This window comes from Rattus rattus, chromosome 4 (assembly GCF_011064425.1).
Source record: "Rattus rattus isolate New Zealand chromosome 4, Rrattus_CSIRO_v1, whole genome shotgun sequence".
NCBI lineage: Eukaryota > Metazoa > Chordata > Mammalia > Rodentia > Muridae > Rattus > Rattus rattus.
In genome coordinates, this window is record NC_046157.1 from 82,499,886 (window position 1) to 82,513,782 (window position 13,897).

The following is a 13,897-nucleotide window of genomic DNA, read 5'->3' on the forward strand; positions in this document are numbered from 1 at the left end:
ATCCTGCCTTGCTGTGGCTGGAACGCTGTGTTGTCCCCTCACTCTGGGCTGTGGCAGCAGCGGGCCCACCAGTCCCTTTGTTGACATTATCCTTAGGATGCTTCCCCCAATCCGGCCTGAGGGAGGGGAACTGGGAAGAAGGTCTGAACACACTGAAATGGGCGTGTGTGTTTGAGTTCGTCACAGCTTTAAAAATAAAGTTGTAAATATGAGTGTGCGTGTGCATGTTCATGCCCCGTGTGGAGGGCAGAGGACAACTTTTGGGAGTTCTTTCCTTCCACCAGGGGGCTCGGGGATTGAACACAGGTTACTGGGCTTGGTGGCAAGCACCTTTACCTGCTGAACCATCTTACCGGCCCAACAGAGGTTTTCTTATTTTGTTTTTAAGACAAGGTCTTACTATGTAGCTGAGGCTGTGTGTGTGCGTGTGCATGTGTGTGTGTGTGCGTGTAGCCAAGTGTATAACAGTGTAGCAGTCAGAACAAACCGGTTTATTTCCAGTTCCAGGAGACAAACTCAGTCAGGCTGAAGTGGCAAGTGCCTTTACCTGCTATCTTCTTGACCTCCCACCCCCTCCCCTCTTCTTTTCTTTTTTGAGGCCAGTTCTCTCTGTGTAGACCTGGCTGTCTTGGAACTCATTAAACAGATCAGAGAGACAAGAGATCTGCCTGCCTCTGCCTCCCAAGTGCTGGGGTTAAAGGTGTGCATGAAAATGCTTGGCTGTAGCCTCCTTTTGTGAGAGTTTTTAACTGTAGCTTACGACAGTCCTCTTGCCTCACTTCCTCAGAGCTGGGTTTACAGCTGTGACCCCACACTTGGCTCAGAGCCCCTTTAGGTCCTGGGTTTGCCCTGCCACTCACCTGAACTTGGCCCCGGGTTCATCTTTCAACTGAGTGACTAAGTGAGCAGGCCCAGCGTTTCAAGCCTCAGCCCGCTCTGCTGTAAAGGGGTTAAGGACACATCTGCTCTATTGTCGTAAGGAATAAACCAGACAGCACGTGCATGACACCCCTGGGAGAGACATGGCACGGCAGAGTGTCCGTTGTGGGCGTGCTACACGGTTCTACCCGAGGAAAACCTCCCAGCCATGCTCTGGGCTAGGCTCTCCTCTGGGTGGTTCTCCACACGACACGCAGACATCGCATCACTGCCAGCTGAGGCTACTTAGTGAACGCCTATGTGAGGTGCTTTACCCAGGCCTTAATAGGTAGGTAGTTCCCACATCCCACTCAAGTGTAGCCCCACTGTGCCAGGATTAGCCTTGAACTGTTGGTAATCCTCCTGCCTCATCTTTTTACTATGGCTTGTTTATCTTCGTCACTCCTTTTGAAAGGACAGAAACTTGGTATGGGATTAGCTTAGTTTTAGCGGATCTGTAGGTAACCAGCAACTTTAGGCAAACTCCAATTCTTACTATGGAAAAGCATGCTTCACACAGAGAAACCAACAGTGCACTTACTGGAGGGCCGCACCCTAATGAAACCGCCTTACCTCCTATCCTCTGAGCCTAGGACACATTACCTTGTCTGTGCCAACAGACACAACCAGGCAAGCTTCACAGAGCCTGAAGGCACACACCTGGCATCCAGCACTTCTGGGGGTGAGGCAGGACTGCACAGTCAAGGGCAGCTTGAGTTAATGGTGTGACCTTGTCCTAAAGGGACGGTCTGGCAGGTAAGGGCCTTACTGCTCAGTCACAGAACCGTCTTCTGTTCCTGGCACCCACACTAGGCAGTGCACACCAGCTTCAAGATAGGACATCTTTGGCTGGAGAGATGGCTCAGCCCAGTTAAGGGCTCTGACTGCTCTCCCAGAGGTCCTGAGTTCAAATCCCAGCAACCACATGGTGGCTCCACAACCATCTGTAATGGGATCTGATGCCCTCCTCTGGTGTGTCTGAAGACGACAGTGTATTCATACATAAAAAAAAAAAAAAAAAAAAAAAAAAAAAGATATGACACCTTTGGCCTTGTGCACACACTCACGCATAGATATAGAATTAAAAACACATAAATCTTTTTTTTTAAAAGAGTATTTGCTGTGTAGTGGTGTCTTTATCTTAAAATGAGACTTTAAAATCCACCTATAGTGTTTGGGCATGCACAGGTCACAGGACAACTTTGGGGTGGTTCTTTCTCACCATGTGGGTTCCAGAGGTGTCTGGCTTTGTGACAGCAATGTCTTATCCAGTTCACATCCCACCGGTGAAGGATTTTACTGCATAAATGACTAACCTGAGTGACATGGCGTATGGGTATTCATCTGAAAACAACTGGAAACGGATGTGTATCCGCTGAAGTGGTTTGTCAGCATCTGTCCTGGGTGGTGAGCATTTGTCCTATTGACTTTTATTGTCTATAAAAGAAAAAGTCCTCAAACTTTATGTGTGGTTCTAGACATTTTTAGAATCACACCTTTTAGATAAAAGTGAGTCAGACTGCTGCTTTGCTAGACCCAACATTAGTCCTGCTCCTGTCTGACCAGCTAGGTCCTAACCTTGAGGCTTACTCCCGGGGTAAGTATGATTAGACATACTTTGTGAATGACAGCCAAACCTGAGCAAGAGGTCACAGACGATGGGGCTGTGATTCTTCCCAAGGTAATGACAGTCTAGCACAAAAGCAGCATTCAGAGCACTGACACAGATGTCAGGCCAGGCAATTCTGTGTAGAGAAGTGAGGGCACCCCACAGAGGCCTCCTCAGACGGTAAGAAACACAGCAGACTCCATGCCAGCCACTCTACTCAAACCAAGCCAAAAAGACCAACCGTTTCAGCCTGTGCTGTTTGCCTCGTTCTGGGCTTTATATGCAGTTGAATTTCACAGACAAGTAAGTATCCTCAAAAAATGCAGGGACACCCACAAATGAGAACACTTACCAGTGAGAGACTGAAGGGAAAACACTGACCCAGGAAGTGTAAGCCATTGGTTCTGTTTAATCACTGGTGCTCACCACAGTCCTGGGGCAGAGTTCACTGAATAAAGGCTTGGTGAATGAATGAATCATAGGACACACACTGCTAATCGCTTGAGAGCAGAGACTCACTGCAGTATGCAGGGTGCTGACATTAGCTGTCACCTCCAGGCAACACACGCTGGCTGCACAAAGGCCACATTTTAAACTGCCCAGCATCCATTTTACCACAGGTTGTTTAGGGAGTAAAAATGCGTGTGAGAAAGGTACCATTTTTTTCTGTTGAATGAACAAGTAAACATTTAAAATTACCACAAACCAGCCATGCATGGTAGACACAGCTTTAATCTAGCATCTGGGAGGGGGAGGCAGGTAGATCTCTTTGAGTTCCAGAAATAAAAATGAAGAAATGAATGTATAAATAAATAAAAACAAAATAAAATAAAATTAGCGTAAGCTAACAAGAAGTTGGTGGTGCTACACAGTGTTTAAATCTGGTTATTTTGTTTCGGGTCATATGGAAGTTTGCTAATGTTTGTTCAGATCAGAACACAGGCATAGCCAGGCATAAAGAACAGATACAGTGGTGCTTCCCCAGACCCAACCTGGCTGCCCTGCTGAGGACCCAACAGAGCAAGGGCAGGGGCCCTGGCTCCCCTTGCCGGGGCCTCTCTGTGGGACACACAGGTCTGCTCAGTTCAGGTCCCCGAACAGCCGCTGTCCGAGGTTTAGGATTTGGTTTCTTCTTTCTCCTGGGAAACTGTTTCCCACATTGGCTCCTTGATGTGTTCTGGCAACTGCTGTATCTGTGTCTAAAACCAGAAACAAAGCAACCTGGATCACAGGTAACTCTGCCTATCACCAGATCTACTGGCCTGTCACACCCCCTGCTTCTCCCTTAGCCCCTCACCTCGGAGGGCTGCCGAGGAGAGGAGAATAAAGGCCAGTCATAAGCTGTCTGATCCCCAGTGACCTCCGAGTGGGGCCATACTGTAGTCCCCAAGTCTCAACAACTCCTAGGGAGACTTCTACGGTGTCTCCGTGAGGACTTGGGTGGTGGGGTGGGCCTAACTCTGTGTCCAGTGTACCCGGGCCTTTCCTCCACAGCCAGGACAGGGTGAGAGTGAGCGACCCACCCAGTGAGCCCTTGTACCTTTGTCACTTCCATGGCCACCCCTTCAGGTAGGTTTCGCTGGATGTATTCCAGGTAGACATTGGCTGTGCATCCGGTCAAATGTTTTAACTGAAACAGAAAATGAACGCATCCTGCCTCAGTGCCAGACCACAGGCCTCTGAGGCTCTTTTGTCCCTTTCAGGTGATGACGAGGCCTGCTCCTCTAAGGACTCTCTCAGATTCTCATTTTAAACCGTGCAGGAGGCTGGAGAGATGGGGCCCTGGCTGCTCCTGCGGAGGCCCAGTTCAGTTCCCAGCGCCCACGCAATACCTTATAACTGCCTGCAACTTCAGTTCCAGGGCATCCAGTTCCCTCTCCTGACCTCTACTGGCCATAGGCATCCATGTGGGGCAGGGTAAGAGCTGACCTCTCAACCCTGACAAGACCTTGCTAGAGAGAGCTGACTACCACAAGTGGTCCTCCAACTCCCCACATGGGTTGTGGCATGTACCCCCATCTATAACCACAAGTAAATAAATGGGTTTTCAAAGACAGGGTTTCTCTGTGTAGCCCTGGCTGTCCTGGAACTCACTCTGTAGACCAGGCTGGCCTCGAACTCAGAGATCTGCCCGCCTCTGCCTCCTGAGTGCTGGGATTCTCCCACTACGGCCCAACACAAATAAATACATGTTTTTAAAACAGTATAGATCCAGACTGAGCTTGGTGCGGAGTGTCGAGTCAGTGAACCTCACGCCTGTACTGTGCTTTCCACCGAATGCACGAGTGTGTCTTGTGACAGCTGACGGTCACTAGGAATTATTTCAAGTGGCCACACAGCCTCATGTCACTGACCCTAGGAAGTGGGCTCCGCTCTTAGTCTCATTTTATATGTGATGAGTTGGGCATGTGTCACACAGGCAGGAAGCACCAAGACCTAAAGTTCTGCCCTGTCAGTCTGACCCCAGAATGCAAACTTGAGTCGGTGGTGACCCAGGTAGATGTATGAACAATCCAAGCCAATGTTTGCAGCCCCCAGGCCCCTGCTGAGTATCATGGTGAGGGAGATCCAGTCAGTGTGCAGGGAGTGACTGTCTAGTCTGCTTTAAAATAAAAATATAAATGCATTTGGGTGTTTTGCCTGCAAGTATGGCTGTGCACCATACCCAGGAGTATGGTGTTCTCGGTAGCCAGAGAGGACACTGGATCCCCTGAATTGCCCCTGGAGTTGGGGTTACGGATGATGGTTCAGAGTCAGCATGTGGGACTTGAACTCAGGTCCTCTAGAAGAGTAACCAGTGCGTCAGCCACCGACCCGCCTCTGCAGTCCCTTGTTTGTCTGAGACAGGGTCATCATACGGAGAGCTCCTCTTCCCTGTCCGCCAAGTGGGATTACAGGTGCATTCTATCACCTCTGCCTACCGTGATGTCACTTTCACTTTGCTTTTTGTTTTCTGAGACCCCTGTAGTCCAGAGTACTACTGAACGCACCCTGATGCCGAGGATGAGCCCTGAATTCCCGATTCTCCTGCCTCTGCCTCCTAAGAACTGGTGTAAGCCACAGTGCGCTTGCTTGGGTGAACTGTGTAAAATATTAACTGGACTTCTGCAATGTGAGCAAAAATCCCTCCAGTGCTGTGTTCCTGGGCCATGTTTACACGCTGAGCCATTTTAAAGTCCACACCTCTAAAGGTGGCTTTGCATTTGCTCTTATTGGACAGCTTTCACGAGAACAAGAGCCACCTTTCTAGACCCGTGGTAGGGATGGTAGGCTGAAAGGAAGCTGACGGGGCCCAGGAGAAAGTGAAGTTGGGCTCCATGCTAATGCCGTTGGGTGTCCCACAGAAGCATGCTGGGCAGATGACACCCACCTCCAGACATCTGTAGAGCGTCCTCATCTCATACTGGACTCTGTGCTTCTTGAAGATGTGCACTGACTTGAGGAGAGTGAAGCGCTCTATTTTCCTGGGTGGCTCGTGTCTGCATTAGTGGACAGACAGACCGAGGCTCAGTGAGGCTCCATCTGAGTCACTGTACCAAGGCATCGCCCCAGCTTTGCTGTCAGCCTCGCTCAGTCGCAGGTGCTAACTGCCATCAGCAATTCCGCTGTGTCGAGCCTCATCTGTAACAGCTGCTTTCACATACTCAGGCCAAGATAAACACTGCAGACAGCAGGAAGCACCTTCCCACACCCAGACAAGCAGAGCCACGCAGGAATGTGCACACACACACAGCCGACACGAATGCCAATCATGAAGCAGCGACTGTGACAAACTTGAGTATAACGTCTGCTGTTTTAGGGTAGTTTATGGACAGACTGTCAAACCTCGGGTGAGCCCTGTTCAGTGCAGAAGGACCAGGTGCCGTGAGGCCGTGACCCGGGCGCTGCATGAAGCCCCCCTTACAGGAAGCTCCCAGGCAGCAGTGCTGCTCAGGGTGGCTGCAGAGTGGAGCATTGGCCAATGCACCATCATGTCTGAACAGGGCCTCCCTGGGCTTACTTACGTCAGTGCAATTTCTAGAAAGGGTTTTTTCATTTTTCTTGCCCTAGTACCTAACAATTCTAGCAGACAGGAAGCGACACTACTTGTCAGGATTACACAGGACAAGCCTCAACTTCACTCACAAATTTATCCTATCTTACAGCTATCATGGCAGACAGCAGGTCAGATTAGGAAAGGTCATACTCACACTTTAATAGAAAGGCCAAGTTCTTTAGCAGCGAGCACGGCAAAATACTCATAACTGTCTAATACAGCCTTGTCATGGGCTTTCACTAAAATGGACAGGCGTTTGTACAACGTGTCTGGCTCATCAGAAGTGGTTATCTAAGATAAAAAAGACAAGTTTTGGCTTTAGTTCTTGTAATATTTACATCCAGCAAATTCAACGTATTATTGTTTGAACAATTCAGAGTTTACTAATAAATGAGAAAAATGACAGGCAATGTCTTAAAACTACTAGCTTGACTGCTCACTCCCAGTGCCACACAGACCTGCAAAATGACCTTCCAAACCCGTGGGAGTCCTCGGAGGATCACACAACCTTCAAAGTCACTACAAGATCATGACGCAGGTTCCAACTCAATTATTCCTGAGCCCCAGATTTCTGGTGAGAAGGTTCTCGGGGTCTGTTACCAACTGGCCCAGTTAGAAGGTCAGAACTGGACAGCTCTCCGCTAGTGGCTGCACAGTGAGAGCTGTGATTCCTGCTCCTCCCCTACTCATGTTTAAGGCACTGTGCTTGTGCTAAAGCTCTTGACATTTCACGAGGAAAATCCATGAAGACACAAATTAAGGTGCTCATGAATCGTTAAACACTGCTATACAACTGTTAAACACTGTAATTGTCACACAAAGCCCAGCTAGCTCTACTCATCTCTTTTATTACGAATTTATTCATGTATGGCTGGCCTATCTTCACACGGAAATTACTCATGTCTAATTAAAACTTTATGACACTGGCTGGACCTTCCACGCCAGTACCTAAAGACCTTAGAAATAATAGGCTTGGCATTCTGACTTCTTCCAGAGGGGAATTATCTTCATTTCACTCCCCATTAGGCTGGGAAAGGTTATTACTAATCCAGTGAGTCAGGTTAAAGTGCTTCCCCCCTGAAAAGAGAGCCACTTAGTAACCAGGAAGACAGACATCTGCTCTCAATTACAACAAGTAAGATGGTGGAAAGGCAGGGTTAGCTGGTCTTTATTTATATCAGAATTGGGGTGTGAGAGGATGTACAGCCCTACGGTATGCTCCATTCGATCTTGCAGGGCTTGTTTACCTATTTAAACTTCCGTGGTGTTTAGAGAGTGCTAGGTAAAAACTCTTCTACTGAGCTAAGCCTCAAGATCCCCTATTAGGTTTAAAGTTATTGTGAATTTGCAACAAATCTTAAAAGGTTTCTGAAGATATCTTGTGAGATCATTATCAGTTTAGCTTGGAATAGTTAGACATCTAACATCACAAGGTTTGATTTCCCAGTTCTTTTTTTTTTTTTTTTTTTTTTTTTTCCGGAGCTGGGGACCAACCCAGGGCCTTCAGGGTTTGCTAGGCAAGCTCTCTACCACTGAGCTAAATCCCCAACCCGTTTCCCAGAAGTTCTTAAGTGGCCAGAATAAGTAGTAAAGAGAGGTGTGTGTTTGTGTGTGTGTGTGTGTGTACACATATACGTATGTGCATGTGCGTGCACCACACATGCATGTGGAGTGGTTCTGGGACATGAACTCAGGTTGGGTTGGTGGCAAACACCCCTCCCCATCTGCTGAACCACCTTTCTGGATATCTATCTTACTATTAAAAATAAAATGTTAATTGCACTTGTCAGGGGTTGGGGATTTAGCTCAGTGGTAGAGCGCTTGCCTAGGAAGTGCAAGGCCCTGTGTTCGGTCCCCAGCTCTGAAAAAAAGAAAAAAAATTGCACTTGTCTGTGTGCATGCTCTGGAACACACATGGAGGTCACAGGACACTTGTGGGAACTGACTCTCCTTCTTTACCATGTGGGTCCTAGTGACTGACCCCAGGGCGACAGGCTGGGTGGTAACTGCTCTTACCTGCTGAGTCACCTCACTGACCAGAGCATGTATTTCGGAACAGGGTCTCACACTGAGCCTGCAGTGTGATGACTGAGCTAGCCTAGACTAAACTAAACTGAGAAATGGAAAGATTTAGATTATTTGGGACTTTAGTAAGAACTGGGACTGGTGACCTGTAAGCTTATCACTCAACGTAAGGCTGGAGGATTAGGAGTTCAAGGTCATCCTTGGCTACATAGCTCATTAGAGGCTAGCCTGGGCTAGACAGCATCTTGTCTTAAACTCTCTACGGCCACATAGCTACTTGTGTATCCCAGTTTTGTCCCAATGACCTGTTTAGTGTGACCTGAGCCACGCACAAGCCCAGGCTCAGAATCCCCAAGGAAAGCCTCAAGGCCACAGAAAGATTATCTTTTTGTGAGTCAATGATTCAGCAAATTAAATATCACACTCCTGAATTATGCTGAGCTAAGAGCAAGATATTGCTCATTACCACATTTATTTAGGGTAAATTATGGTTTCTTTTAGGACTTACTTGGATAGCATCAAAAATAGCCCAGGATATCACAGTCTACACTGTGCACTTGCTGGGATTCTACAATAAAGAAGTATATGTGTTTGGGAAATAGGCCTTAATGAAATAACCAAGAAAAGATTGAAATTATTAATGTAATCCCTTTTGTTGTTGCTATTTTTTGAGATGGGTTACATGTAACCTAGGCAGGCTATGTAAATGATAGCCTACTTTTATCCTAAGAGCTGGAGTACAGGCCTTCCCTGCCCTGCCCAGTCAATGGGAGACACCTACCGTAGGTCGGACCAGATCCTTTGGGACATCCATGTGCAGATTTGACAATGGTACCCACTTCATCCTGGCACTGCTGTGTGAGAAAGAGAAGCCTCAGTCACACAGAACAGAGCTCTGTTTTCTAGCATGATTAAGCAAACACAGTTGCATACTTACAGCAGGAGGCCTCCGGTTCTGATTGTACTGCTCCTAGCACCATTTATAGATGAATTCCCCAATTCCTAAAAGAATGGAGGGGACAGGTGTCAGAAGTCAATCAATTCCCAGAGCACAAGCCAAAAGGTATATGGTGCCCAGTAAAAGGGTCTCGATCTTTCAGAGGAAAACACTGGGTGCCAAAACGGCCAAATTAGGTTTAATTAAAAACAAAGTGCTGGGCAGTGGCGGCACAGTCACCTTAATCCCAGCACTCAGGAGGCAGAGGCAGCGAGTCTCCGAGTTTCAGGCCAGCCTGGTCTATACGGCGAGTTCCAGGACAGCTACATAGGAAAACCCAGACTTGAAAAACCAAAAGGCAAACAAACAAACAAACAAACAAACAAACAAACAAAGATGTTTACTGTGATCAGTTCTCAGCACCCACACCCACTGTAACTCCAGTTCCAGAGCATCTGGTACCCTCTGGCCTCCATGGGCACCCACGTGCATGTGGTGCACAGAAAACTCACATAGGTACACACAAAGATGCATGAACTAAAAACACAACCAGATCCGCTCGGCTAGGCATACTGGCATGTGCCTTTGCTCTAAGCACTCTGGAGGTGGAGTAGGAAGAGCCATGAGTTCAAGGACAGCCAGAAGTACAGAGGATTCATTTGTTCCAGAAACAAAACAGAGAACAACAAAAGTCTTTTAAAATTACATGTCTGTATAATCTAGTCTTGCTTGGCTGAAGCACCTTGCTTGTAAATTACACAGAATACAGCACACACGTTTATACCCATCATTAACTCCACAAGCTGCCCTAACGCAGCACTGCACAAATCCTTTAAGTGAGCGCCCCCTTGTGGAAAGGAGGCAAACGGTACTGTTCAGATCTCAGCTTCTTAGCCACCCAAGCTTAACCTTGAAAGCAGCAATATAAATTCTTTAAAAAATACAACAAAGACAAAAATAACAGGGAGGCACAAGTAGAGGAATTAAAACAACTAGCGGGTGCATTACAACAGCCTCTGTTCCCTGTAGTGAACGCCTTTAACCCTGCCATTGCAAGGCGGGAGGATCTGTGAGCTGGGGGCCAGCTTGGTCTACAGAGCAAGTTCCAGAACGGCCAGGATTAGAGAGACCTCGCTTGTTTCCTTGCTCTTCTGCTGGGACACACGTTTCCAGCCTTACTTGGCTTACAAGCAAGGACACCAGGCTCAGTGTAAGAGCATGTGTCATCGTGGCCCTCACACTCAGACAGTAACCTCTCCGACACCAGCGACCCAAATGCTAAGAAGCACATTTCCCAGTCATATTCTGAAATGTCTGTTGACTCTGAGGTGGGGGTTGCGTGCCTTCCGACCTGGCCTCCAACTGGAGAGATGGGGATGGCCTGGAGTCTGCCTCCCGAGGGTTTGCTGTGAACCACTGCCTGCAGCTTTAACTTTTTTAAGGGTTTGGGTGTGTACAGATCTGGCTGGATAGTTTTTCTCACAAGTGCAAACACTTCTGTCTCTGGCATCCTAGTTTTCTTTAAAAAAAAATAATTCTACATTTGTATGGTGTTTCTACATGCATGTACATGTATGTGCAAGTGTTTGGGGGCTAGAAGCTGTCATTCTCTGTCACTCTGCACCTGCTTACGGTAGGATCTCACTGCTCCCAGGACTCAAAATTTTCTTGTCTATTCTGGAAGCCAAAAAGCTTCAGTGGACCTCCTGTGAACCCCTGGAGCTGGGTCACAGGGGGGCATGAGTGACCCTCTTGATAGCCTGGTGCTGTCACCTGAACCCCAGACCTCATGGTTGTGCAGCAAGTGCTCTTAACCACTGAGCTACCTCACCTCTCTAGCTCTCATGTAGTTTTATTAAGATCAGTGTTATACAAGTGTGAATCCTTAAGACACTCTCAGAAAGCCTGAAACCAAAACTCACTAAGAATTACTCAAGGCTTTTCTGCTTTCATCCTCTGGCTGGTGTACAGTGGAGTCTTACAAAGCTGCCTGAGTTGTACTATATGATAAAAGATGGTGTGCAAAAACAAATAAGAAAGCCGCTTCTGCCGTGAGGCTGCATACTGAGGCATTACTCTCCATCAAACTTGCATTTGCTTTGCGAAGCAGTCTTTCTAAAGTGTGAACTAATTTAACCTGGGAAGATCTGGAGGCTGGAGTGACGGCCCACAGTTCTTGCAGAGGACTTGAGTTCCACAGAAGGCTAAGAATGGGAGTCAGTGGCAGGACCTTTGTCTGGTGTGCGCAAGGCCCCGGGTTCAGTCTCTAGTATAAAGGACAAACGTTTTTGTAGACACAAGTTTACGGAGCCCACTCTGGTTCTGAACTCTGTATGTAGCTGAGAGTGATTTTGAACTTCTGATCCTCTTGCTTTGACCTCTCAAGGGCTGGTGTGACAGGTGTGGGCTGCCGTCTCTGGGTTATGTGCTGCTGTAGATCCAACCCAGGGCTGGCTTTAGGCATTGAGGTCTCTAGCAACTGAGCTAGTCTCAGCCCTCCCTTTTTAAAAAATAGTTTATTTTTGAAGACAGGGTCTCAATTTGCAGGCCAGGCTAGTGGGCAATCTTCCTCAGGCTTTACAAGTAGTCTTATTAGAGGTCCAGTTCTGAGCTTTATTTTCAAAACCACAAGGGTCTTGAGGCCAAAGTTCTTGAGACCGCCTAGTTTTTGTTGTTGTCTAATTATTTATTTTGCCACAGGATCTCAACACGTAGACTGACTGTCTTCGAACCCAGAAGTCCGCCTGCCTCCTTTCCCCAGTGCTGTGATTCACGCCGTGCAACATCAGTCAAGTTTTCCTTCTTCAAAGGACCTCTTGAGGGAGATCTAACCCATTCCTCGGAGCCCTTCGAGTCAATCTCTTCAACCCCTGGAGGCGAGGAGGACCTCTCAATGTAGCTCCACGCGAGCTTTCTGAGTCCAGACCCGGCTCAGCACCTAAGTATCCGAGTATTCCTGTCTTCTCTGAACTCAAGGTTTTCACTGCCCTTTCTAACCGGAAGGCAGGGCTTCTGAACATATTTTTCTCATCTTTCCCGCTCTGACATTCTATAGTTCTAGTTCCTATCTTGTCAATTTGAGTGTCTCCGGGAAAAAAAAAATCAGCCCTTTTCTTGACCCTTCCTAATAACAACTCTGGAGGAACACTCCTAGCCGGCTGGGTAGAGGGTAGCAGCGGGACTCGGTGACGACGCCTTCGGCCGCCAGGGTTTCCCGACCACCCCTTTACCTGCTGCAGGCGCCGGCAGACAGCCACACACGCTGCGCGCGCCGCCATCTTGGTGCCCTGACCTCCCAGGATCGCTTCCGGGGTCACAGCCGTGCCCTCGAACCATAGAGTTCGAAAAAGAGAGAGTGTCTCCTGTATTCCGGCACTGAAACAACCATAGAGACGTGGCCCCTTGATTTTTTTTTTTAATTTAAATTTCTACTTTATTATTTATTTACTTGTTTATTATTCACTCATTCATTTAAGTTTTTGAGTGGATGCGTCGCTTTCGCCATCTGGATAAACTGCCAGGTTCTATCTATATGCTATATAGCCTAATTATATTTGTCGTGGGTGTTTCTTGTTTGTTTGCTTTGAGACGCACCCAACAAAACGCATACTTGGAAAGGAATTTGCTGTTACTACTGAGTCCAAATTCTAACATTTTACCTTATTGCAAAAGCCATTTTGTTGTTAAACTTTGTTCACACCGTCGGAATGCCAGACTTGATAATGGGTATTTCTAAATTGTGTTTTTCAAAATGCCTTCTCAAGCATTTAACGTAATGGAAACTCCACACTTAGGAGCTCTGGTTTCTATTTAGGTGGATGACTTGATCAACTTTCTTCCATACTCTGAACCCTTTTTTTTTTTTTTTTCCATTTGCCAAGTAGAGAGGAGGACAAAGCAGTAGAGGATTAAATGAGATTAAATGCTATATGATAAACGTCATCCTGAATTTGTGGCATCTCTTCTACATCCTGGCTGTTCAGAGGTTATTGGGAAAATGGATCAGGATCAACTTAATGAGAACGATACAAAGTATCTACCTTAGTTAGGGTTTCCATTGCTGTGAGAAAACACCATAACCAAAAAGCAAGCTGGTGAGAAAAGGGTTTATTTAGTTACACTTCCAGATCATAGTATATCATTGGAGGAAGTCAGGACAGGAACTTAAGCAGGGCTGGAACCTGGAAGCAGGAGACGATGCAGATGCCAATGGAGGGGTCCTGCTTACTGGCTTGCTTCCCATGGCTTGCTCAGTCTGCATTCTTATAGAACCCAGGACCACTAGCCTAGGGATGACAGCACCCACAGTGGGCTGGGCCTTCCCCCATAGATCACCAATTGAGAACATGCCTTACAGTTGGATCTCATGGAG

General features: G+C 47.4%; 1 protein-coding gene across 1 annotated transcript; it reads right to left on the reverse strand.

Moving 5' to 3' along the window:
- Positions 1 to 2,919: 2,919 nt before the first annotated feature.
- Positions 2,920 to 12,834, reverse strand: Mrps10 (mitochondrial ribosomal protein S10). Its single transcript, XM_032900589.1, has 7 exons — positions 12,756 to 12,834; positions 9,526 to 9,590; positions 9,370 to 9,442; positions 6,718 to 6,854; positions 5,898 to 6,006; positions 4,068 to 4,157; positions 2,920 to 3,726 (listed from the first exon to the last, which is right to left on the reverse strand). Exons 1-7 carry the CDS (start codon positions 12,801 to 12,803, stop codon positions 3,643 to 3,645), a joined length of 606 nt encoding a protein of 201 aa, XP_032756480.1. The 5' UTR covers positions 12,804 to 12,834; the 3' UTR covers positions 2,920 to 3,642.
- Between the last annotated feature and the right edge of the window lie 1,063 nt (positions 12,835 to 13,897).